We start from the raw sequence: 25,484 nt of genomic DNA, 5'->3' as shown, positions 1-25,484 counted from the left end.
CCCAGCGCGCATGCTCTCTCCCCCCCGCGGAGTAACCTGGAGATTTAAAAGCCGCCGGCTGGTGCGCGTCGGGGGGGAAGGACAGTGGGACGAGTTTGCACGCGCCAACCCCGGGTGACAGCAGCCCGCCTTGGCCAGGTAGGGGCGCGCCCCCTCTGCTCCCGGGGGAGATGATCCCGCCGCGGGAGAGGGATGGGCGCTGGGCGGCCGGACTCCGCGGGGTCGCGCGCTTGGCGCCCCACGGGATGGGGCCGCGCGGTGCCGTCCCGGGCGCTGCGAGCCGAGCCCCGCGAATCCCAGAGGAGGTGGCGGGGCGGCGGGTGCCCCTGCGGCGGGCGGGCTGCGGAGCGCCGGGCGTCCGCTCGGGTCCCCGCCGAGCTGTGCTTTCTTCCGCGGAGGGCGGGCTGCGCTCGAGGCGCCCGCATGCCCGCTGTCCCAGGCCGGGGTGCTGCCCCTCCCCGGAGCCCCGGGCCAGGCAGCCGGCGGCCGACGGCCGCTCGCTCCTGTTGCAGCCTCCCGCCGCAGAGTTTTCTTTGGAAAGTTGCATTTATTTTCTTCCCTTGTCTCGGCTTCACCGGAAAGGGGCAGGATGAGTCACCGCACAGTCGGGACTTGGGAGCCGGGAAAGGGGCCGGGACGCCGCGGGGTCCTCGGGCTGGGGCCAGCTTGCTCGGGGAAGGGTGAAGGGTTAATAAGGTAGGGCAAGATGCCCGAGCCCTTTCGGACAGTCGCCTTGGGGCCAGGCTCTGGGCAGAGAGTTGAGGCTGGAGTGAGAGTGCGCGCGCGCGCCTTCCCGTGTCCCCTTCCCAGCCTCGGACCTCCCTCAGGGGAGGAGGAAACAGAGAGGCCGCGTTTTCTCCTCGCCTGCCGGGGCTCAAGAGGGATGGGGAGAATTCTCTGAGATCAGCAGACAGGTGCGACGAGTGGGACCTGGGCGTCCGCTAGGGCTTCTCGGGGCTCTGGCTTAGGCGGCGGCGTGGCCTGCCAGAGACGCCCCGGACCTGCAGGCTCTCTCCTGAGGGAGGCTCAGTCCTTCGCGGTCTCCTGTTTCCCTCGGACCTGGAGCCCTGAGTGGTGCTTTAGCCCTTGACCTCTGAATCAGCTTCCATCTTCCCGACGGCCGCACTTGACCTGCTCAGCTTTTCCCCTCCCCAGGGCCACTCCCTTCTGCTTCCTCTTTTCCCAGGGGCCAGAGTTGAGGGTAGGGAGGAGTTTGGCATGGTGGGTACCTGGGGGGGACTTGCCCTTCAGCTGTTATGCAGACCCATCCCAGTGGAGCAGGGCCTAAGAAGAGCCCGCTGCCGGCATGGGCGGTGGACCAGGGTGAGAGTGACTCTTCCTGGGCTCCTGGAAGTGCTGCTCAGGGGTGGGAGTGAGGCCCTGGGGACTCCCGGCTGCTTTTCCTGATGCCCTTAGCAGGTCTCTTTTAGACGGGACAGCCTTGGAGTGGGCTCACCTGCCCAAGGCCTGGGGAACAGGCTGGCATATGGGGGGAAGGGCAGGGCCCAGGAGGTGCAGGCTGGATGGGAAGCCTGAGGAAACCCAGAGAGCAACTTCTCCTCCTGAGTGAGTGGGACATTATTTGAAGTCACAGGTCTTTCTGTTGGATGGGTCCGATCCCCTCATTCCTGTCTTACCTCCTCCTCCCAGGCTTGTCATGCAGCCAGGACTCATTCTAAAAGTGCATAGAAAAATCGAGCTTGAGTCAGCAGGATGAGCATGAGGATAAAAATATAGCTGTGGATGAATGTACAGCTGTGGACATACAAGCCCCAATTTAGTGTTTTCCTGTGTACTCATGGGGTGTGCAGTGAGCTCCCCCGCCTCTCCGAGCTCCTTCCAAGGAGGAGGAGAGGGAGCAGCTGGACAGTGATCCTCGGCGCCCGCTGAGCTCCTTCGCTCCAGGCCACTGGATGTGGAGGGACTGCGCGATTCCCCTCTCTCAGCCTGTCCAGGGCTCCTGAGAGAAAAGGCAGAAAGGCGGTGGGCTGCGGACTCGTGGTAACACAGCCTTATGGATAAAACCCAGACTGTCAGAAAGACAGGGCCCATGGCCTGGCTGCTCCACCAGCTGTGGACTGTTGGGCAAGTTACTTAACCTCTTCTAAGCCTCAGTATCCCTGGCTGCAAAATAGGGATGATAATAATAATAATGATAGTACCTACCGTATAGCTTTGTTATTTATTAAATAACAAATATAACAAATACAAATATTTATAAATATATAATTATGTGTAATATATAAATATAGAGGGGCCAGCCCGGTGGCACAGCAGTTAAGTGCGCACGTTCCACTTCCTTTGCGGGGGTTGGCTGGTTCGGATCCCGGGTGTGGACATGGCACCGCTTGGCACGCCATGCTGTGGTAGGCGTCCCACAAATAAAGTAGAGGAAGATGGACACGTATGTTAGCTCAGGGCCAGTCTTCCTCAGCAAAAAGAGGAGGATTGGCAGCAGTAAGCTCAGGGCTAATCTTCCTCAAAAAAAAAAAAGAAAGAAAATTATAGTTTTATTAAATCATGCATATAGAGCAGTGACTGTTTGCCTGCCATGTGGTAGGTGCTCAGTACACGTCAGCCGGTATTAACCATATCTACTTATCCATCACCTGTCACCGAATGGACCACAGCACGCAGCCTGGGGCTCTGTCCTGGGTTCTGCCGGGACCTGTTTCTTTGGGAGCAAGGCCTCCTGGACTTTGGGGCTTCAGCATGACTGGTTAAGAGGCGGGGCTCTAGACCCGGTTGCCTGGGTCTGAATCCCATTTCTTCTTGCAAAAGTTACTTAACTCTCGGCTTCAGCTTCCTCCTCTGTAGGACGAGGATCACAGGACCCACCTCACAGCACTGTGAGCATTAGACGAGCTGATATAGGTAAGGCTCTGAGCGCAGCAGCTGCAAGTAAAAAGAGCTTGATCTGTGTCGGCTGCTGTTCCTCCGTGACAATGGAGGCAATCACTGTGGTCTCACACTCAGAAGCCAGAGTGTCTCAGCCCAGGAATTAGACTGCATGTAACTGTATGTAGATTGTGAATGGGCACATGTGCGGTTGAACCTGTGGTCCTGTGCAAAGCACACACTGGGACTGACGTCCTGGTCCCTCCCCTGTCAGTGCTGTGTGTGACTTGTTTTTTAATCAGTCTAGAAACGCCTGTCTCGCTCACCTCCTCAAGCTGGAAGTGGGTGCAGGGAGGGGATGGAGGTGAATAATATTCGGAAAGGTTAAGGCCTTCTATGCAGCAAGGATATTTGTTGTGATTTTTAGGGAAACCGTATGCGAGGAAGGGGCTGCTCTGAGGTTGGGTTTCTACTCTGTCTTCCCTCCCCAACCCTTGGGACCTTTGCACTGCTTTCTGGCATTCAGAAGAAAAACCCAGCCTGGCTTTCTTCGAACAGTCAGTGGCCCTGTTTGCTGGACAGTGAGATGAGGCTGCATCAGTTGGTACCAGGCCCAGTGTCTCGACCGCTGATGCCACTTGACTCCCAGCAATAGAGCTGGAGTGTGGAGCTTTGTCCTGTGTATTAAGTGTCCCTGCTTGGGGGCAGGGGCTGGTGACAGAGCCATCACGCGATGGTCTTGATATCTGGCCAGAGCTTCCTGTTTAAACCCTTTTTCTACTACATGGTCTGTGTTTCCTCCTCCATGGGAAGAAATTTAGAGTTTTGCCACCGACTCTGAATAACTTGTGGGACTTCTTGCTTCTGATGATGGAGAAGGGCCTGCCTCACCTGTTGGCCTTGGTTTCTGTGTCTGGAACATGGAGATGATAGTATTCACCTCGCAAGGTTACAGTGAAGATTAATGAGATAGGCGTATTTAGCAAAATGCTGCACAGACCAGGTGCTCAGTACATGCCTGTGCCCTTCCCCTTCTTTGTTCATTCTGGGAATCACTCTTGCTCGGAAGCTGGGATGAGCTGGCCCCTGGTCCCATAGCCCATAGTTCCTTGGTCACCAACTTCAGGCCCCACTCAACGCCTAGCCAAATAGGATGCCCTCTGGAGCACCCAGCCTGAGACAGCAGTCCCGCTTTCTTTCCCTACTGCTCCCTGTCATGCCCCCACGTCCCAGGCCAATCTCAAGTGTGCTTTGAGTTGGCAGACGGTGTCCAAGCCGAGAGTGCCCCGCCGAGCCCTAGGGATGTGGCGGTCTAGCTTCCTGTTCCTGGCTCATTTCTAGAGAGCTGAGCACCCAAATACCTTGCATGTGGCCCAGCCTGAATCCCAAGTACGCTGGTCAGATCACATCAGGCAGGAATCCTGACTCAGCCTCACCCGTAAGGCCTTCTGTCGCGCACCTCCCTTCTCAGGGCCTGGGCAGGGACTGTGCTCCCTGCTTTCCAGGAGCTGAAGGGCTAGTGGGGTGGGGGCGGGAAAGGACTGCAAGCCAGTGACCGGGAGGACCGCAGTAGCCAACCCTGAGGGCTGCCTGGTGAGCTCAGTCGAGAAAGGGGAATTCTTGACAGCTTGGGTTCCAGGCAGCCTGGAGAAGGTGTAGGACTTGAGCTGGACAGAGTTCAGGGGAAAGCCGTCTGCGGGAGGTGACCGTGCTCGACGTGTCCCTGGAAACAAACACAGGCTCAGTGCTGATGAATATTCCCATCTTGGGCCCAGATCTGAGATCAAAACCGAGTCCCGCGATTTTGGGTCTAGTGTTTATTCCACCGCACCTGACTGGGAGAGGTTGTCTGATGAGCGGATCCCCGGCTCCAGTGGCCATGCTGTGCAGGCATGCACCCTTTTCTGCGTAGCTCCTACCTGCTCATCTTGAAGGCTCAGCAACATGGCTGCCTCCCCTGGGAAGTCCTGGAAGAACTGAGCACGCCCCACTCTAAGGACCTGTGTCTTTACACCTGTAGCATCTCACTGCACTCTGAGTGTATGTTGTCCCTTCTGCTAAAGGGGGCTGCAGTCATTCGTTTCTGAATTCCCAGCACCTTCACAAGGGGCTTGCACGTACTTGGGCTCAATAAGTGTTGGGTGAATGGGTGGACGGACAGGTGGGTGGATAGGTGGGAGAGTTTTAGTGCTCTTTGACGTTCCTTTGGGGGAGGTTCGGTTGCACTTACTGAGGCATACCTCCTCCAAGGGTGGGTAAACTAGAGCTCTTTAATAAAGAAGTCTTTTTGGAGCCTCCTTGCACCTTGCTCGCCTCTGAGTAACTGTTTTTGAGACCGTATCTCCACAGGACTGAGTCTGGCCCAGAGCCCTCTGATGAGAAAAGGGGCTCGTCACGGACCGTCGGATATCAGGGCTGAAAGGGCCTTACAGAGCATCAGATTTGAGATTCTAGAGGTGGGAGGCGGCAGAGCTGGGACCAGCACCGCGGTCTGACTCCCAGCCCAGGGCTCTGCTCAACTGGAGGTCTGCCCAGACCCTCAACCTTCTGGCGTCTTTCCTGGATACCTCACCTCCTAAGGGATGCCAGGCTGCAGGGAGGGGACAAGGGTTGGCTGTGCACAGATGGGCAGAGGTGCCTGGTCTGGCTGACAGGGAAAGTTCAAGTGCAGGAGGAGGGAAGCCTTTCAGGTTTCACTTTGCAGGGGATGTAGAAAGAGAAGGGAGCGGGGAGGGAACTTCCCAGTGGTCTGGAGACCGAGCCAAGCTCTTCATTCTCTTCCCACAGCCCTCTTACCTCATTCCGGACCGAGGGATTTCTTGGTACTGCTACCCTACCTTGTAGGGAAGCATTTATTGTGGCCCAAGTAGAGAAAGAATTTAGTTACTAATTCTAGTCCAACTCTGGGTGGGAGTAGGGAAGACAGCGATCATGCCCCCAGATGGCTTGGTTGCTTGGCTGTTTCAGGTGACTGCCAGCCCTTGGCACCCTGTGGTCTACACACTTGAGCAATGTGTAGACAGGTGAAGGATGGGTAAGTGCAGCTGGGGAGCCCTTTGCCACCCCGTGCCCTTGTCTCTCATTGGTGGAGGGCTATGACACCCCCTCCCTGATGCCATGTGGGCTTGTCAGTGAGCACTGAGTGGCCTCCGGTCCATGGAGAGCACCCTTCCTGGGGCTGGGGGCGGGGGAGTATGAGATCACATAGCTGTACGGTTGTAAGAACCTTAGACAGCAGCTAGACCAGCTCTCATTTTACAGGTGCGGAAACTGAGTCCCAGAGAGGTGAAATGGCTCGTCCAGGCCACACGGCTACAAAAGTTGCTGAAACTGGACCACACTGTTCTGGCTCTCAGTTCAGAACACTTTCCAGAATTTTCAGATGGTTTGAATTTTCCATTTAATCGTTTTTGTCTGTGCAACCTTGGGCATGTTAATAAATTTCTCTGAGAGTCCGTTTTCGTCCTTGTGATGAAATAGGAATATTAAATACCTGCTGTGCAGGATGGCACAAATGGCAGGAGTTGGAGAAGATGCGTCAGGTACCCAGCACGGGCCAGGCACCTCCCGCAGTTAGTGGGTGTCATCACTGTGATTGTTTTCCCTGTAGATGGGAACCACCCTGTCTCATAACTGGGATGTTTATCTCACCCTTCATCTCCCTTCCCAGCCTCAGACACCAGCCAGGTCTGCTGCAGTGACCTCTCCTTACCTGTGGGGGCCAGCACCTGGGGAGGCGTTTACATTCTTGGCATTCCTCTGGCCTCTGGGGGCTGAGAGAGCGCTGGGGCGGGTCGGGAGGCCCCGTGGGAGAGGGGCGTGGAAGCCGGTCCCCCTCTGACCCCTGCTGCTCCAGTCTGGGAATGAGAAAGCCTTCTCCGGGATTCTCCACTGAGGAAGCCCAGAAACCTGAAGAGGCGTTGCCAGGAGCGTGCACATCCTTTCAGACACATGGCGCAGCTGTGAGGTCAGTCGTGGTAATCTATGTTTCCTTGCCTCTTAAATGGGTCAACTCACTGTACCCATCTCAGGAGGCGGCTAGAAGATTAAAACGCTTGGAAGAGTACCTGGCATGTAGTAAACCTCAACTTAGCTGCTATTATTAATTGCAGATGAGGAAACTGAGGCTCGGGGAGGTCAAGTAGCAAGGTGACACAGTTACAGTAAGTGGTGGAGTTGGCATGCAAACCCAGGTTAGGCCGACTGCCAAACCTAGGTCACCTGCAGGATCTGCTGGGTCCGGGGACGTCTCGGCTCAGGGACCTGTGGCTCCTGGCCGGGAAGAGAGGTCTTGGGTGAAGGGCACGGGCTGTCTTGTTTGGAGGGCACTTGGTCAAGGTGACCCAGTGTGACCTTGGGTTGCAGCTGTTCCACAGAAAGGAAGTCTGCTGGGAGGCTCAGGTGCCTGGAGTCAGATGCGCATCTGTGTTCACTGTGACCATGGGATGCCGGGTGACCTGGGGAGGGGTGCCTCGCCTCCACTGGCCAAGGTGAGGGGCAGGCCAGCTGCAGAATCCCATCGCTGGATCTGAGAGGGGAGGGGAGATCCAAGGAGCTCTGGGACTGCCGCTGTCCTCTCCCCTCCCCTCCCCCACCTCTCACGTTTGTCCCCTTTCAGAAGCGGGACTGTGGCTCTCAGACAGGGTGACAAAAGCAGCTTCCCTCTGAGCCACTGCCACCTGTTGGGTTTTCACACATTGGGGGCCGGGAGGGGGGAGGGAGCCGTTGTCCTTTTCCCAGTGTCCGGGGTGTGCCCCCTCTGCCCCCCCAGGGCCTGGGATTCTCTTTGCTGCCATGTGACAGGGCTCAGGAGCTGGAGCGGGTGGGGGCCACAGCAGCTGGAAGGGGAATTGAGTGGGAAGGGGCCGGCACTGGCAGCCGGGAGAGAGTGTGATGGATTACTCTGCAGGCCGAGAGGTTTCTCCCTAATCCCCCTTTGTGTCCCGGCCTGCAGCCCCTCACTCTCTCTGACAAGCTGCTGAGCAGAAGGCTTCCAGTCCGAGGGAAGAAAAGGCAGCGCAGCGGGCAACTCTAAATCCCCAGCCCCTGGGCCCTGGGGGGCAGAGCTGGGGAGCACGTCTGCCGTGGTGGGTCTCACTCCCCACTGCCCGCCCTTGCTGTTTCCTGCCGTTCCCCTGGGTGCAGGGTTGCATTCTGAACGGTGCTCTTGCGTGTCTGCGGGAGCGCAGCGAGTTGGGGACCCCAGCTATTTGTGCAGATCACCACTGCCTTTTGTAGGGTGGGACCGGGGAAAGCAGACCCTCACTTCTTTGGAAGTATTCAAACCCAGGGAATCAAAGATTGAATGTGGGTTGGAAGTCACCAAAGCCGTGCCTGGTCTAATCCTGCGTCCTGGTCGCCTTAGCTCCCGGGGTGGGAATTCCCACAGCACAGCACCCCTGACCAGGGCACCTGTGAGCGGGGAGAGCTCACAAGGATGCGCTTGTCAGGTCTTCTGGGTGGCCAGCACGGCCTCTTTCTGGGGTCTGGCCCCAGGCTCCTTGCGAGCCGCTGAGAGGGCGGAGCTCATTAAGGGGACGGAGTCCGCTAGGTTTACTAGGTCGGCCGAGGACGTCGGTCTCCTGGGACTGAGGCAGGGGGCTAGTTGGCAGGGATGCTGAGCTGGTGAACCCCCAGACCAATTCCCTGCCCCTAACCTAGGGCGCCTGGGACAGCTCAATTTGGAATGACATTCTGGGGTCCAGTCCCGTGTGGACAAACGGGGGTCCCCACATCCGCGCAGTCTTGCAGCCTCTACTTGTGGGTTGCTCCCCACCCGCCGTCCGGGCCTGGGGCGTGTGTGAGGGAGATGGCCTGGAGTGACCCCACCCGCTCGCTGTCTGCAGCTGAGTCATTGCTCCTCGGGGCCAGCCTAGCCTGTCCCCAGTTTCCTTCTGGGGGCCTGCCCGTGGCGCGGAGGTCGAGGGGCGGCCTTCCTGCGGAGGAGCGCGTGGGAAAGCAGCGCGGCTTTGTGAGTGTGGAGGGAGGACGCGGTCGCTGCTCGGCAGGGTCAGGGCGGGAGCCGGCCGTTTGATGTGCCTGCACGGGGTGGGGGGACGCTGGCCTGCATAAAGGGCCCATAGAATTGCTGCCTGACACTGGCCGCCGCGCGCCCCCAGCGCGCCCCCAGCCCGCCGGCCCCTGCCTATCAGCGAGGGAATCCCGCCCCCAGCCCCACCTCTGGCTGCGGGTCGGCAGAGCCCCTTTGACAGCCCTCAAAGGCCTCTTTATCCAGCCCTCTGACCCTCCCTTCCGAAGGCAGCTACCAGGAGTGGGCTTGTCGCCTTCCCTCCACTCCGTCTTTTGAATTTTGAAGAAAGTTCAGGCCAAGTTTATTCCTGTTGTTCAGTTTCATTTCCCCGTGCTCCCTGGTGGCGCCTAATCTGAAGCTGGGCAAAGGGGCAGGCGCCGGGCCCTCCAGCCTGTGAGGGTCTGTCCGGACCTCCACTCACCACCTTTGACCCCTTCGGAGTGGGTCTCCCTGGGGGCCGGGCCGCGGTTTCAGGGGCGCGTGTGGGGATGGGGGAGGCACTTAGCCTCCATCCCTTACCCTCCCACACCCACTCTGCTTTCAGCTACTTATTCTTTGGGCAAATGGGTCCCAGTCCCTTCTGCTAGGGCCGGTGCCAGAGGGTCACAGTGGCACCCGCTGCCTGCTCTGCGGGTGCCCCGGGTTGCAGTGCATGGGGCGTCTAGGTGGGTTGCAGTGCATGGGGCGTGTAGGTCGCTGCTCTCTGGAGCTGGGGAGCGAGATGCAGGTTCACAAACATGCCTGCTTCTCTGGGCCAAGCCTGCACCCCCAGGGATGAGGAAAGTTGGCCGGGCAGAGTTCGTGAAGGCTCCCAGAGCTTTCTCCAGCTTTCTGGCTGTCCCGTCTAGGGGGCCCAGAGAGGAGGGGAGTTGGAACTTGAGAGGGTCTTGTCCTCCTAGAAGGCTTCCATTCCTTTTAAAGAGGTCAGGCCAGACTCCCCCTTTCTGTACCTCCACCCTCACCCCCTCCCCACCAGGTGAGCACTGGAGGCCAGCCCTTCTGGTTGATCTTCTGTTTGCCAGACAGGCAGAGTGCTCCAGGAGCATGGGGCAGGAGGATTTCAGTCAGCCGCATCTCTGAGCCTGGAGGGTATAGGGAGAACTGGATCCTGTCTCTCTGAGCTGGACAGGGGAGCTCCTGAAACAGGGACTCCGCTGGGGTCTGTCTCGTTCAAGCTTCAGTGAGAAGAGTGCCCGGGAGCTGCAGATAGGAGTGGTAGCCAGGAACGTGCCACCGACCCCTTCTTCTTGTCCCCCTCTCTGAGCCTGGGGACCGGGCAGGGCCTGGGCTTCTGTTTGTGCCCTGGGGAACGAGGCCCTGGAGGGATGGCTCATGGCTGAGCTAGTGCTGTGGGAGTCCTCTGTCGTCTCCTCTTCCTGAGGCCCTGGGGTGGGGATGAAGCAGGGGAGACCAGGGGTCCGGGGAAGACGTAAGGAGAAGAAAGGGGGGCTTTGGAAGGGAGAATATTCTCATGGGCGTGGAATTCCTCAGGCAATTCTGGGCTGGAAAGAGTAAAGTCTGGGGGTGGCAAGAGTGTCCTGGACCCCAAGGCAGAGTAGAAGTCAAAAGAGGGAGGACGGGCTCAGCAACCTAAGGACAGAGGGGTGCAGAGCAGAGCTCGCAGCCAGCCCACTTCCTACCTGGCTCCTCTCAATGAATTCCACAGCTGGCCCCGCCCCTGGTTACCAGGTAAAGAACCTCTAGGGGGCGGAGAGGCGCTGGGGAGGGGGAGGTGGCTAAGGAGCTGGCTGGTGAGCTCCTCATAGCGGGTGAGACGACTTTCCTCTCTTCACCCATTTTGTTCTCCCTTGTGGGCTAGGGAGGGTCCTGCTCGTCAGAGAGTGAGGAAGTCAGGGAGTGAGGAACCAGATTGAGGGAGGGGGGAAGGCAGGCGGGGTGATTAGTGGTTGCAGGAGAGCTGCGGTTTATTTTCAACAACAGGGAGCAAGCAGGGCTTGGGAATGGAGCAGGTTGTGGGTGAGGCTGGGTCTGACACAGCCTCTGTTTGCTCAGGGAGGACCTGGTCCCTTAAAAACCCAGAGCAGGTGAATGTCCGGGGCCCTCCCAGACTGAAGGTGGGGGGTGGAAGGGGCTGGAAGCCTTTGCACCCAGAATCCCTCCCTCCAGCCTGGATGGCACGAGCCCTTGGTCCCTGTGCAGCCTCCTGCTTTCCTGTTGTGGTGCTATGGCAAAGCAGCGACTGGGGAGGACGCGCCTCGAGCTGAACCCACAAACACCCAGCTAAGACTGCTGTCTGGTCCTCCAGTCCCTTTTTGGGGCCACGTGAGTCAGTGTTTTCACTCCTCCCCATGCCACCCCCATAGGAGGCCGTGTCCCTTCTCGAAGTGGATGGCCTGGGTCTGAGTGGGACTTTGGGGAGGAGGCTGTTGGTTGCCCAGCCTCATCTGAAGTCCCCTCCTTCCTGCTCTACCAGCTGTAGAGCCCCAGAAGGCGGTTATGGGATGGACACGTCTTACCCAGGACTGATGGCCGTCTGATTTCTCTGTGGCACAGCGCAGAGAGCACCTCCAACGTGCTCTGTAACACACAAGGCCCTGTGGGGCTTGAGGTTATTTAAAGAGATAAAAGATGTTGAAGCTCCAAATTACGAGATGCTGAGCTTGGAAGAGGAATAAGTGAGCCTGAGGGTGCTCCAGGAAGGCTCTGGGGTTGGGGAGGAGACGGGAGCCAGGCCCTCGGCCACTGTGGACCTTGCACAGGAGTAGTGCTCTTCAACAGCATTTATGGGCTTGAATCCATGAGGCAAAGGAAGGCACGCCAGACTCCAGCCACAAGTGGTGTGAGGCTCTGTCATCCGTCCCCCCGCCCCGCCCCCCTCTCCCCCACATTGGGATGGCTGGCTGGTTAGGGGACTCTCACCTTTTCTCACCATGGCCCACTCTCTACACCTTCTCTTCAGGGAAGCTAGACCTGGAGGCAACTGCCTAGGGGTGGGGGCACGGGTAGGTGCTCCCCCAGTAGGATCTCTGGGCACAGGAGGCAGGCCTAGCAGGAAGGGCTATGGGGATTTCTCTGCTGAGAATGGAGCACTTTGGGGAACAGAGAAAGGCTGCCTGGGAGTGTGGGACATCCTGCCAGCCCTGGGGTCACTGGTGTCACTGCAGTTGCTGCCAGGTGGTGCAGTTTCAAGCCCGTGAGGCTGGGCCCCTGGATGGCCCCGCTGTCCCAGGACAGCTGGGCAGCACATGTGGGAATGTTTTTTCCCCACCAACAGTTGAACGCGAAGAGAAACTCACGGGAGAGGTTTTCAGGCTCAGGTTCGTCCAGGGGAGCGGTCTTGAAGCAGTTTCAATGACAGGTTAAAATCCAGCCCAGCAAACCACAGCCTCTCCCCCCTTGCCCGTCCTCCGTCATCCGGGCACCATGGCCCGTGGCCAGGCCAGGCAGTGCAGAATAGGAAATGCTGCTCCTAACAAAGGGGAATTGAACTGCCGCTCTGGGAGGTGGAGAGAGAAAAGCAAACAAACCAGGCCGGCTGGAGGGTCTCAGGGCACCTTGATGACAGGGCCTGGGGAACTGGGAATTCCATTGGTTTGATTTCTATTTTCCCCCATACTAGCAGGCAAGGGCAATTGCAAAAATATTCCAAAACAGAGAATAACCGACATCTGTTTGGCTCTGGAGTGTGCTAAGCTTTAAAAATCATATTTACCTTATTACTTATGTCAGCCTTAGGCTAATATTAACATGAATTTCCTGACTGGGCAATCGGGGGTGACACCCAGGTGGCAGGGCCACACCATCAGCCTGGGAGTGAACAGGATTCAGAGAATTGAGAGCAAATCCTGGTTCCCAGGACCTAACACTCGTGTGTTTGGTTGTCCCTCCCTTTCAGTGTCCGAGTGATGGGGTATGTGTCCAGGAAGCACCCCATGGCCGCAGGCGTTTAGCATGGGCTGAGAACCTGGACCCACACGGAGGGCTGGCAGAAATGGGCTCCTGGCTGAGTCCCAGGTGGTCGGTGTCAGAAAGGAGAGGCCTGGGTGTCTGGAGCAGGCCAGAGACGAAGCAGTTCTGGAATGCGTGAATGGGCTGGAGCCCTCGCCGCCTGGCCCACCATGGTCCAGAGGCTGTGGGGGAGCCGCCTGCTGCGGCATAGGAAAGCCCAGCTCCTGCTGGTCAACCTGCTGACCTTCGGCCTGGAGGTGTGCCTGGCCGCGGGCATCACCTACGCGCCACCCCTGCTGCTGGAAGTGGGGGTAGAGGAGAAGTTCATGACCATGGTTCTGGGTGAGTCACCAGGCGCTCCTTCCCTCCTGCTCCAGATCTAGGCTGCCCCGGCAGCAGGGCAGCGGGGCCTCTGCCCAGAGAGCTGCTGGGCGGGAGAGGGAGCTGCCTGCCCTTCCCGAGCCTGCCAGGCCTCCATTGCTGGGGAGGGTGACCCTGGGCCCAGGGGGTCCAAGAGGAAGCAAAGAGTAGAGAGACATTCCCTGGCCACTGCTGTTCCCCTGGCCTCTACACAAGGCCTGCCCGTAGGAGCCACTGGAGAACTTGCCCTTTGCATGTGTCTGGCTGTTTATGATTTATATCTACTACCTCATTTAATCCCTTCAACAGCCCTTTGAGTTTATCCATTCACAGAGAGGGTAGAGGAGGCTTATACGAAGTTAGGTGACATAGGCAGGCCGTACAGCCAGCCACTGATTAGTAGGACTGGGGTCTTCCAGCGGGGGGCTTCCTTACCCCTGGGGCAGGCGCTGTGCAGAGGCCACAGAAGGCAGGTGGTCACCATTGTGTGACTCCTAGGAAGAGGGGGTCTGTCAGGATTACAGCATCTGGAGTCAGACTGGCTGTTGAAATCCCACCGCTCACCCTCCGTAGCTCTGTGCCTGTGTACAAGTATCACTTATCAGTTGCTCCATGCCTCAGTTTCCCCATCTTAAAATGGGGCGTTAGTGATCCTGTCATGTAGTGCTCAGCACAGCGTCCAGCACAGGGCTGGCCCTCCCTCTGGGTGATATATCGTGATCCTCTTCTCAAGGAGGTTGGCCTCCTTCCCCCACCCCTTAAGGGCCCCAGCCTCTGGCTCACACTCCTGCCTTTCTTGCAGGCATTGGTCCAGTGCTGGGCCTGGTCTCCGTCCCGCTCCTAGGCTCCGCCAGTGACCACTGGCGTGGGCGCTATGGTCGCCGGAGGCCCTTCATCTGGGCCCTGTCCCTGGGCGTCCTGCTGAGCCTCTTCCTCATCCCGAGGGCCAGCCGGCTGGCAGGGCTGCTGTGCCCGGACGCCAGGCCCCTGGAGTTGGCCCTGCTGATCCTGGGCGTGGGGCTGCTGGACTTCTGTGGCCAGGTGTGCTTCACTCCACTGGAGGCCCTGCTCTCTGACCTCTTCCGGGACCCAGACCACTGTCGCCAGGCCTTCTCTGTCTACGCCTTCATGATCAGCCTTGGGGGCTGCCTGGGCTATCTGCTGCCCGCCATCGATTGGGACGCCAGTGCCCTGGCCCCCTACCTGGGCACCCAGGAGGAGTGCCTCTTTGGCCTGCTCACTGTCATCTTCCTCACCTGTGTGGCAGCCACGCTGTTGGTGGCCGAGGAGGCAGCGTTGGGCCCAGCCGAGCCTCCAGAAGGGCTGTCGGTGTCCCCCATGCCGCCCCACTGCTGCCCGGGCCGCGCCCGCCTGGCTTTCCGGAACCTAGGCACCCTGTTCCCCCGGCTGCACCAGCTCTGCTGCCGTGTGCCTCGTACTCTGCGCCGACTCTTTGTGGCCGAGCTGTGCAGCTGGATGGCATTCATGACCTTCACACTGTTTTACACGGACTTCGTGGGTGAGGGGCTGTACCAGGGTGTGCCCAGGGCTGAGCCAGGCACTGAGGCGCGGAGACACTATGATGAAGGTAAGGCCTCGGCAGCCAGGGATGGGTGCTGCTGTGGGGGCTGCTGTCCAGGGGACGTTCATGCCTAGGGAGGTGCCCACAGCCTGTGTCTCGACTGGTAGCTGTGCATCTATGCCCTGATTTCCCCATCAGGAGAATGGGCCCAGTGTGTAGTCTGTGTGTACAGCTCCTCAAGGGTGCAGGGCAGCCTTGCCTGCAGTGTCAACAGAGCCTCAGGCTGCTCTGAGATTTTGATCAGTCCTTGCCCCAATTTGACAGAAGAAAAGGCTGAGCTTATTTAAGGTCCAAAGGGAGTGGCGGAGTCAAGTCTGGGTCTCAGGTCCGCCTGGCCCCAACGTCAGGGTACCCTCTGTGTCCCCTGCTGACTTCCCAAACCACCTTGCTAGCGCCTTCCAGCTCAGACGTCCTGGAGCTCCGTCTTAGAGCCTATGGGAGAACTGTCTTTGCGTTCCCTGTCTCCGTCCTAGCCCACAGAGCACTAGCTGAGGCTCTAGTCGACCCTTAGAACATCTTCCTCTGTCCTTAGCCAGTGGCTTTGGCCACATTCCCTGGGGTCAGTGGAAGAGCCTAGACTTCCGTTGCTACAGGTAGGGTGGGAAGGTGCGGGGGAGTGGGTCTGGTCTAGAGCAGGTCTCGGGGAGCAGGTGCCTGTAGCTCCTAATTCTGAGCCACTCCCCGCCTTCCCTGTCTGACTGCCTCTCTCCCCACCCGCCTCCAGGGGTCCGGATGGGCAGCCTGGGGCTGTTCCTGCAGTGTGCCATCTCCCTGCTCTTCTCCCTGGTCATGGACCGGCTGGTGCAGCGATTTGGCACCAGGGCAGTCTATCTGGCCAGTGTGGTGGCTTTCCCCGTGGCTGCCGGTGCCACGTGCCTGTCCCGCAGCGTGGCTGTGGTGACCGCCTCGGCTGCCCTCACAGGGTTCACCTTCTCCGCCCTGCAGATCCTGCCCTACACGCTGGCATCCCTCTACCACCGCGAGAAGCAGGTACTCGCCCTGGCCGCTGGGTGGAGCGGGCTGAGGGGAGGCTGACTAGCCCCAGCTGGTCTGGTCCAGAAGTTGAAGGCCTTCTTTGACTGGAGAGGAAGCTCCTCGTAGCTCCAGGGCCAGAGACGTGGGCTGCGGAAGGAAGCGGGTGTAGAATAGACTCTGGGAATGACTTCCTGGTGTCAGGACCATAAAGCACTTCAGTGGGTGATTGCAGGAAGAGCGAAGTCCTTCTCTGGGAATCCTCAAGAGGCAGGCCAGCAGAAGCCCTCAGTCTGGGCCGGGTTGTTGTCTGCAGAAGTAGGGACCTGGGTCAGATGACCTCTGGGGCACCTAGCTTCAGCACATGGTGAGCGGGCATGGTCTGGTGTTGGCAACACCTCTCCTTATTCAGGGGGCACTGTGGCTGATCTGTGCCCTGCTTTGGTCTCCCAGGTGGGGAAGGCTCCTTACTGCCCCCTCTCCTTCTGGTTCATCTTCCTTTTCTGTCTAATTCTCTCTTTTCTTTTCCTGCCTCACACCTTTGCCTTCGTCCCCTTCCCCTGCCCCCACGGCGGATCTCTGAGCCTGACGCACCAACACCACTCACCTGGGCACTGTGTAAGTTGGGGGCCTCACACTAACCAGCCCCTCCAGGGGCCCCCTTGTGTGCAAAGCCTCCTGACCCAGGCTTTGTGGTCACCTTTGTCCCCTCCGCTAGCCTCACTGAGTTATAGCCCTGGGTGCAGAGCTCAGAGGGGCAAGAAGTTGGAGTGTCCCGAGGGAGGAGTAGATGCAGGCCTGACCTCATAGAGCTTCCAGACTCTAGGGAAGACGTCTCTGCCCCTTGTAGGACATGAGTCGGGTAGCAGAGAAACACCTAGCTGGGAGGTTGGTTAACTGAATAGGTAGCTGCATTGGGGGCAGGGGTCGCGGGAAGGGCCAGGGTTTTGGTTTGGGGAACCTGTCCCTGAGACCCCCTTTGGCGCACATGATCAGCCTCCAGCCTCTGCTGCCCTGGCCGGGGACTTAAAGGCTGGTGTCCAGAGGCCAGGCTTGGGCACAAGCAGCCACGCCAGGGAGCATGCTGAGGGTCCTTCCCTCAGACTGAGGAGCATGTTTGTCCCCAGGGGCCTGTCCAGGCTCCAGCCTGGCTGGTCTTTCCTGGGGAGGAAGGCAAGGAAGAGCGGTCCTGGCAGGCCCATTCCAAGCAGCAGCTGCTGGCACACTTGGCCCTGCACTTCTTTGCCCACTTCTAGCTGCGTGACGAGCCCGGGCTTCCCTGGGGTCAGGTTTGAGCTCTGCTGTGGCTCCCAGGTCTAACGCAGCCACCTCAAGAACTCTCCCCTATTAGGCACTAGTGGGCAAGGGGGCAGTGTCAGATAAGTTCTGGCCTTGTCCTTAAACAAGAGGCTCCGGGTGGACGATGAGAAGGAGGTGAGAAAGCTTCAACATTAGCACAGCTGGGCTGGGGAGTCGGGAAGAGAGTGATTCCTCCCATCCACTCCAGGCTGAGTCTTCTGGACCCTGCCTTTCCCCAGACTGGGGCCATGGACCCCACAGTAGGACAGAGCTACAGCTAGGGCCTGTGACCCCAGTGGCAGCAGGCTCCTCTCCGGAGGGCAATGAGCATTTCCCCGTGGTGAAGTGTGGGGCGGCAGGAAGGAGGACGGTTAGGAGAGCCTGCGGGGCGGGTGGGTTGGGCCAGCAGGGGCCCCGCCTGTGGATTTGGTTCCTCTGTTCTCACAAATCTCTTCTCACCTGTCTTCATTCTGCCTGTCTCTTCCTTTACCTTGGGGTTCTGTTCTCTTCCTAACCTGCAGAACTGAGTTTGTCTGCCTCCTACCTGTTCTAGGAGAGGCCAGAGGAGTCCTGGACTTCCGGTTTCAGATTTGTCCCCTCTCTGTCCCCCTACCCTTCTCCCGCCCTTGATGAGGGTCTTGACTAGAAATAGACCAAGCAGCGTTCGCTCAGTTTTCTGACCTGCTGCCAGATTCTTATTATAAAAAGACCTGTTTCCCGGTTTCTTCCAGCCCCTGGGATGAAGGCCAGGGTCTGTTCTCATAACTGGAGGATCCCTTACTTGGGTACACACCTGTACCTGTCCCCTTTTTTCTCCCTCACCCAGGTGTTTTTGCCCAAATACCGAGGAGATGCTGGAGGTGGCGCCAGTGAGGACAGCCTGATGACCAGCTTCCCACCAGGCCCCAAGCCCGGATCTCCCTTCCCGAGTGGACACATGGGTGCTGGAGGCAGCGGCCTGCTCCCGTCTCCACCCGCACTCTGTGGGGCCTCTGCCTGCGATGTCTCCATGCGTATGGTGGTGGGTGAGCCACCCGAGGCTGGGGTCCTTCCGGGCCGGGGCATCTGCCTGGACCTTGCCATTCTGGACAGTGCCTTCCTGCTGTCTCAGGTGGCCCCATCCCTGTTTATGGGCTCCATTGTTCAGCTCAGCCAGTCTGTCACTGCCTATATGGTGTCGGCTGCAGGCCTGGGTCTGGTGGCCATTTACTTTGCCACACAGGTAGTATTTGACAAGAGCGACTTGGCCAAATACTCGCTGTAGACTGCTTCCAACCCACTGAGGGAAGGCCCTGTTCCAGTCTCCAGTCAGCCCCCAGGGCTGAGGCTGGCTTCTAGTGTCTGTTGCTGCCAAAGTGGTGTGGCTCTTTGCTGCCACCCCATGGCCATGGGTGCACAGCTGCACAGGTGGGGGTCTGGGGCTTCCCTCTGGCCTCTCCCGGGCTTTAGTGCTGGGCGACTGGTAGCTTTCCCGGTGGGCTTCAGTCTGGACTCCCACAGGGAAGCCAGAGGGCAGGCGTCTGGTTAGCTCCATGCTCCGGGGGGTGCAGGACTCTGCAGGGGGACATCGAGGCTCAGGATTAACAGCTCGTGTCCTGGTCAGGACATACCCAGAGAAGGGATTTGGGGAGCTGAGTAAACTCAGCCGCCTGGGCTCCCACCTCCAAACCCCCTTATCCCGTAGGTCCCCCCAGTGTTGCTCTTACGCGGCAGTTTCTGGTGTGAAACTCTCCTCCACAGGATTTGAAAGTATGAGAGATATTTGCGGGGTAGAGTCCTGAGGGGAGAGGGGAAGCTTCCTGGCTCTACAGCGCTGCCTTTCTGCTGATCCCCCGCCCCTATGTTTTATCAGGACATGGCTTGTTGGCCCCTGTGTTACCACCATAGGGACACAGGCCTTTAAATATTTAAGTTATTTATTTAACTAAGTAGAGGGGAATCAATTCCCAGCTCTGCCATGTTGGTGTCTAGGAGTTGAGATCCCCAATGATGGGGTCCCCTAAGATGGCTGTTTATCATGCTGAGCATTGCCAGAATCTCCTCCTGGGGTGATTGGTCTGGCCCCCACAGTACCTAACCCAGGAGCCTGGAATCTCTGCTCGCCCCAACTCATCCCAAATCCTGTTACCCAAGGCTGGGGCCTGGAGGAAGGTGGGGAGGGGGGCTCCAGGTTTCACAGCCTCCCCAGCCTCCCCTCCTTTCTTGGCCCAGCCTTGCCCCCCAGCTCCTCTCTGTTCCCTGTAGGCCTGGGCTGATGAAGGAGCTGCCCGCCCCCTGCCTCTCCTCAGCAGCCTCCCTGCCTCTCCTCTGGGCTGTGGCAGGACCAGAAGCACGGAGTTTGGCTCCTGGAGCCTTTATCCGTCTCAGCCCCCAGGGCATATCTGTGCTTGGGGAATCTCGCACAGAATCTCAGGAGCGCCCCCTGCCTGGGCAAAGGTCTAATCTCGGGAGGGTTTAAGTGCCGTTTGCAATAATGTTATGTCTTATTTATTTAGCGGAGTAAATATTTTATACTGTATGTGAGCAATCAGAGTATAATGTTTATGGTGATGAAATTAAATGCTTCTTATATGTTTAATTGGCCTGTGTTTATCCTTTCTGAGGGGAAGGATCCAGAGCGCTCAAATTGTCTGCAGCTTCCGTCTCATTGGAACCCTGTTTCGGCAGCTTCAGTTCCCAGCACCACCAGCAGATGGAGCCACAGACCAGCACTCTGCTGTCCTTTGGTGCTTGGGCGCCGTGGTGCTACCCCCTGGATTGGGGAGTTCTTTTGGGAATGTGGGGGAGAGGGAGGAGGTGGGAAGAGTGCGGAGGGCAAGGGAGTGGGGCATTTTCCTTCTCAAAGGGCTCACAGTGTGACCAAGGAGATGGAGCAAGCACCCATCATCAACTACAGCAATAGGAATGCACCTGTGGGTGCTGGCGAGGATTCCAACACTGCTGTGCCCCGGATCCCGCCGTTTCCCACCTTCACCCTCCCGCCAGGCTCAGGTCAAGTTCCGAGTCTCCCCTGCCTTGCCACCTCCCTCCCCCCTCCAAACCTGAGCGGCCTTCCTGTCCCTTAAATGTGAGCGGTCAGTATAGGTAACACCCTGGGCAAGGACTAGCTTTATTTTTTAAATGTTCTAAATTGTATTTAATGTTTTATTGTGGATATTTTCAAACACACAGGAGTGATGAGCCTGGTAAAATGGGCCGACTTCAACAATTATTAACATTGTGCCATTTTTATTTCACCCTCTCTCCCTCCCTCACCTCTTTTTTTTTTCTAGGGTATTTTTAAAGCGCATAGCAGACAATTTCATTTCGCTTGTAAATACTTCAGAGTGTATCTTTAAGAAATTGGACTTTTCAACAAGTTGATCACAATGCCATGATCATATCCAACAAATAGTAATTCCTTATGATCGTCAATTACCTAATCCAGGTACAGTTTTCCCCACTTTTCTCAAAAATGCCTTTTTTTTTTTTTTTGAGGAAGATTAACCCTGAGCTAACGTCTGCTGCCAATCCTCCTCTACTTTCTATGTGGGAAACCTGCCTCAGCATGTCTTGATGAGCAGTGTGTAGGTCTGCACCCAGGATCCGGACCGGCGAACCCTGGGCTGTCAAAGCGGAGCGTGTGAACTTAACCGCTGCGCCACCAGGCTGGCCCCTCAGAAATGCCTTTTTACAGTTAGTTTGTTCAAATCAAGGTCCAACTGAGGTAAACAACTCAGATAGATTGCGTTCAGTGGTTCTCTCTGTCCCTTAGGTCCCTCTTAATCTCCAACAGTCTCCTCTTTTTTTTTAATGCCATTCATTTGTGAAGAAGGAGTCATTTTTCCTACAGAATGGCCCATATTCTATATTTAGCTGACTGTATGTTCAGTGTTATTTAAGCTCTTCCTCTTTCCCCCTTTTTTCCCCCGTAAGCTGGTAATAATATCTAGAGTCTTGATCACATTCAGATTTGATTGTCCCATCCTAGGGGCACAGGCCTTTAAATATTTAACAATACCTCCCTACACTCCTCCTACATAATTTTGAAGCAAATTTCAGACATCATATTTCATTCTGAAATACTTCAGAATGTATTTCTAAAAGATAAGGACTTTTATTTCAGAGTCATATAACCACATTACTGTTATCGGACCAAAAAATAACACTTAGTTATATCAAATATGTATAAGCAAATATGCAGTGTTCACATTTTCTTGTCTTACAAAGTTTTTGTATAGTTTTTGTTCAAATTGGAATCAAGATAAGTTCCAAACATTGCAATTGGTTGCTGTGTCTTTTAAATCTCTTGTAAGCCATAGGTACCTCCTGAATTTTTATTTTTTTCCTTATAATTTATTTGTTAAAGAAACAGAGTTGTTTGTCCCTTAGATCATCTGGATTTTGCTGATTGCATTCCCATGGGGATATTTCACGTTTTCATTGCCCCTGTGTTTTCTGTAAATTGGTAATTAAAGTTAGAGACCAGATCAGATTTGTTTGTTTGTTTGTTTTTGTAAGAATGCTTCATAGATTTGTGTACTTCCGTAGAAGGGAATGTGTATTGTCTAGTTGTCTTTTTTGATGTTAGTCGTCCTTGATTTCTTGGATCCATTATTTCATAGGCATTGGAAAATGATGATAGTTTTTTATTTCTTCAACAAGTACTTGACTCCTTCTTTGTATTTATCAGTTTTCTTATTTAAAGATTGGCACCTGAGCTAACAACTGTTGCCAATCTTTTTTTTTTTTTTTCTGCTTTATCTTCCCAAACCCCCCGTACATAGTTGTATATCTTAGTTGCAGGTCCTTCTAGTTGTGGGATGTGGGACGCCGCCTCAACGTGGCCTGACGAGCAGTGCCATGTCCGCGCCCAGGATCCGAACCCTGGGCCGCCGCAGCGGAGCGCATGAACATAACCACTTGGCCACGGAGCCGGCCCCAACAGTTTTCAAAATAATGAGCTGATTCCCTGGCCTCCCCCAGTGATGGCGGAGGGAGTTCATGGATTTAAACGTATTTGACGTGGCTCAGCCCTTTGCGGGTATTCATGCTCAGGTTGCTCCCATCTTCAGCCAGTGGGACCCTCTTCAAGCTGATTTCTGAGTCCTTTTGACAAGATCCTACATGGTCTTTGAAGGCTTTCTTGCTTTCTGGCATGACTAGATGTCCTGGCTCGTCTTGTATGTGTCCTGCCACCCACCTGGAATGAGCACTTGCCTCTGAGGCTCTCTGATTGCTTTCTGTGGGGAGAGGTATTTAGAGCCCACAGTATTGGCATCAGGAGTGCTTGTTACTGGATTGCTCATTGGTTTCAGGCCTTTTCAGTGGACAAAACTAGGAAAAAATTGTTTTAATGTAAATACACTGTGAGTTTATATTGATACTTCCAATTCAAGTTCAAGACAGTAGACTTGATGTATGTGTGTGTGTCTATGTATACCTACATTTGTATTTTAGTTCTCTAATTTCTCCCACACTGAAACAGAGCCGAAGGCCTGGCTTAAGGCTTTTGTGTGTGTCGGCGGGGGGAGTGTGATGCGAGAACATGCAGAAAGAACCACCAGTCAGCCATTCACATTGCCTTTCTGCCTCCAGCACCTAGGCCCTGACCACCAGGCGTGTGGCACTTTCTCCCTGGGTGGCACAGCGTTCTCCTCCCCACTGTGGCGGCTGTTTCAGGGTCACAAAGGACACTGCGAGTCCTTTAGCCTCAGAGACACTGCAGTGAGGGCTCCGGAGTCGCCTCCCTTGGGGCTCGGACAAGGCGATCTGGCCTGTGTCCTCACGGACCATTTAATTTAGGTGGAAAGGCACAAGCGTGGGTGAATCAAATGTGTGTGATTGGATTGGGCAGGATGCAAGTGGGAAGCAGACCATGAATCAAAGATACAAATGGGGTTTAGAGGAGGGGGAAATAGGATCTTTGTGGTGGAGAGAGGAGTGGTCAGCCTCCTCCACAGCCCTCTCTGCCCCCATCATGCCGGATCCTGCCCGTCTCCCAAGGGGGCTGGAGCCCCAGGGCCTGGCTCGTGGTCTGAGCCCAGGGACTGGAGACAGGGGGCTGGGGTGGGGTCAGGTGGGCAGTGCCCCATCCTTGTGCATGTCTGGCCTGGGGCGCCCCTCCCTGCAGAGCCGGTGGCAGTGGGAAGGGGCCTCAGGAAGAGCAGGGTGGGAGCATCCTCGGGGTGGCCGCTTGGATCTCGGGTTGCTGCTTGTGCCACTCGGGAAAGAGCCCTTGGTTCCAGGGTCAGATTTGATTACAGTGGCCTGGCAGTTTTGTCACCTTTGGCTGGAGGGCTGATCAAAGCCGAGACTTTCTGACACCCAACACTGTCACTGGATCTCCACACACATTAGGAGGCAGCTTGGGACCTTGGCAATGGGGTCCCTTGGCCCCAGTCTGCCCCTTACTAGCATTTGACCTCTGACAAGTCATTCTCTCTTTGGACCCTGGGAGTTAGTAGGTCATCGACACAGACACAACTCTAGAATTCAGTTGCCCTGATTCTGGGCCCTGCGCCCCGTCTCCTGGTACACCGTGTGGCACTTTACAGTTGCCGATTAATGCTCTCCCTTTCCCTCCTTTTCATCAAATTTGTCTGCTTTCTCAAATGCCGGACCCTATGTTACCCTGGGCTCTGGCAACAAAAACCAGGCAGCTGAGGTGGGGCTGTGACCTGGGTCCTGGACAGGGACCAGGCTCAGGGAAGCACAATGGGGGCCAGCCAGCGAGCAGCCGCGCCAGCTGCCGCCCGGACCCAGAGGCCGCCTTGCCGGGCCTCTTCTGTCACCTGTGACAGCGCCGTGTAGACAGCATGCAGGCACCGCCGACCCTGGGTCCCTTCACCAGCCACCAAACAGGCCTGCGGAGCTGATGCGACTTGCCCGCGGGCACGCCGACTCAAGGCTGTTTTGTTCTACCGTCACCAATTTTAAAAGCTGGAGGTGAGGCGTATGTAGGAAGCCTCGGCGCTGTTTTTAAAGCTTTTCTGTACATCTAATATTATTCTAAAATAAAAAGGTTGTATATATTTTCAAAGCAGAGGACTGTTGACCCTTCTCGTCTGATGAGCACCGAGCCATCAGTCCATCAACCATCACCATTCGCGGGGGGCCTGGAAGGGCTGAGGCACCGCGGCGTGAGGCTAGGAGGGGAGTGGGGACGAGTAGCCGCTGCCCTGCTCCCTGACTGCTGGGTTTCCTCACGGGAAAACAAGACACGCTCAAGTGAAAAGCTATTTCTAATGGTACAAGGCAGTTTGACAAGTGCCAACAATATATAGGAACACAAAGGACGGGCAGAAAACCACTACTAGGAGGACATTTTTAAAACAGGAACAAAGGTTATTTCCTTCTACGAAACAGGCCAGAGGGTTTTTGACTTAATGGACACGTTTGAAATACAGGAGCACTTTAATCGATCGCACATACGTTTTCTCTGTCTCGTGCATTAGTCACAAAGAAAACCCCATGTCTCAGTGATTCCACATCCTAAACCTCCTGCAGGTTGAGTGCCCCATTGCTGACCTCACTGCCACTGTCGTGTCAACTCTCTCCTGGACTAATATGGTCACCACACCCATCTCCCTTTCTCTAGTCTCCACGCCCGCCGCTGCTGCCAGCGTAAGGCCTCTGCTTGTCCGGCAGCCCGAGGGATCTCCCCAACGCCCGAGCTGCGTGCCCCGTGCTCGGTGCCCGGGACTTCAGGAGACTCACCTGCACACGGCCCCTCACGCGTGTCTCCATCCACCTTGTCACCCCCTTCACCACCACCGCCCTAGTGCTGTGGCCTCTCAAACCCTGCATCGGCACAAGGAGCTGCCCCCCACCGTTCAACAAAAGTCTGCTCTTTTGAGCTTTGAGGCCTTTGCACTTGCCGCCCCCCCCCCCCCCCCCCCCCCGTCACGGAAAACCCTCTGTCTCTTCTCTGTGCACTGAAATTGTGTTTATTCTCCACCTCTCAGCTTAAACATCTCCTGCGCTGGTCCCCGAGGTTAACCACTTCTTCCTCAGTCTCCTCGCAGCCTCCTCGCCCGTGGTACTCATGTACAAAATTTATTTGACTTATTCACCTACTAATTCTTTCCACAAACATTTACGAAGCAGCCAACACGTGCCAGAGCTGTGGCAGCCGAAGAGATAGGAGCAGCCCCCACCCTCTGGGAGGTCCCCCACCAGTGAGGGTTTGGAGATCCACAAAAGTAATTACAGAACGTGTGACAGTGCTGAGATGAGGGACACAGGGCTGGGGGACTGCATGGGGGGCCCCACCCCCGTCTGGGATGAGGCCTGGGGCCGAGGGCCATTGGAGAGGGCCTCCCAGGAGAAATGATGCTAAAGTGAGATCCGAAGCCCACGCAGGACTTTGCAATTGGTTCCCCCACCAAGTTCCTCAGGGCAAAAGCTGCATCTTATCCTCCTTGCATTGCCTCGAATGTAGATCTGTACGTACACAGAGTAGATGTTCAACAGATTCACTTGCTTGATTAAAGGAATTATTGAGCAAGCAAA

The 25,484-nt window shown here is 56.5% G+C and overlaps 1 protein-coding gene and 1 long non-coding RNA gene across 7 annotated transcripts; one reads left to right on the top strand and one right to left on the bottom strand.

The window, feature by feature from the left end:
* On the top strand, nucleotides 1-19,569 carry SLC45A3 (solute carrier family 45 member 3). 6 transcript variants are annotated; one of them, XM_070267608.1, is made up of 6 exons: nucleotides 70-138; nucleotides 11,030-11,152; nucleotides 12,726-13,120; nucleotides 13,941-14,726; nucleotides 15,445-15,710; nucleotides 17,818-19,569. In XM_070267608.1, the coding sequence occupies exons 3-6, from the start codon at nucleotides 12,910-12,912 to the stop codon at nucleotides 18,253-18,255; spliced, it is 1,701 nt and encodes a 566-aa protein (XP_070123709.1). In that variant the 5' UTR covers nucleotides 70-138; nucleotides 11,030-11,152; nucleotides 12,726-12,909; the 3' UTR covers nucleotides 18,256-19,569. The 6 variants fall into 6 exon arrangements, with proteins under 6 accessions (XP_023496182.1, XP_070123709.1, XP_023496185.1 ...); XM_023640413.2 differs by lacking the exon at nucleotides 70-138 and adding an exon at nucleotides 10,579-10,638; XM_023640414.2 differs by lacking the exon at nucleotides 11,030-11,152 and having other exon boundaries at nucleotides 1-138.
* A 2,110-nt stretch (nucleotides 19,570-21,679) lies between these two features.
* LOC138924195 (uncharacterized) lies at nucleotides 21,680-24,814 on the bottom strand. Its single transcript, XR_011438946.1, has 2 exons — nucleotides 24,690-24,814; nucleotides 21,680-22,307 (listed from the first exon to the last, which is right to left on the bottom strand). It is a non-coding gene; the product is annotated as an uncharacterized lncRNA (long non-coding RNA).
* Between the last annotated feature and the right edge of the window lie 670 nt (nucleotides 24,815-25,484).

This window comes from Equus caballus, chromosome 5 (assembly GCF_041296265.1).
Source record: "Equus caballus isolate H_3958 breed thoroughbred chromosome 5, TB-T2T, whole genome shotgun sequence".
Classification (NCBI taxonomy): Eukaryota; Metazoa; Chordata; class Mammalia; order Perissodactyla; family Equidae; genus Equus; species Equus caballus.
The sequence above is the reverse complement of the archived record's forward strand: the minus strand, read 5'-3'. Positions and strand labels throughout refer to the sequence as shown.

What these genes read in the sequence shown, in the direction of transcription:
- SLC45A3 (XM_023640414.2), top strand. Translation starts at nt 12,910, where the DNA reads ATGCGTGAATGGGCTGGAGCCCTCGCCGCCTGGCCCACCATGGTCCAG. An exon ending in GTTCATGACCATGGTTCTGG is followed by an intron (nt 13,121 to 13,940) that starts GTGAGTCACCAG and finishes CCTTTCTTGCAG; the next exon opens with GCATTGGTCCAGTGCTGGGC. An exon ending in TCTACCACCGCGAGAAGCAG is followed by an intron (nt 15,711 to 17,817) that starts GTACTCGCCCTG and finishes TCCCTCACCCAG; the next exon opens with GTGTTTTTGCCCAAATACCG.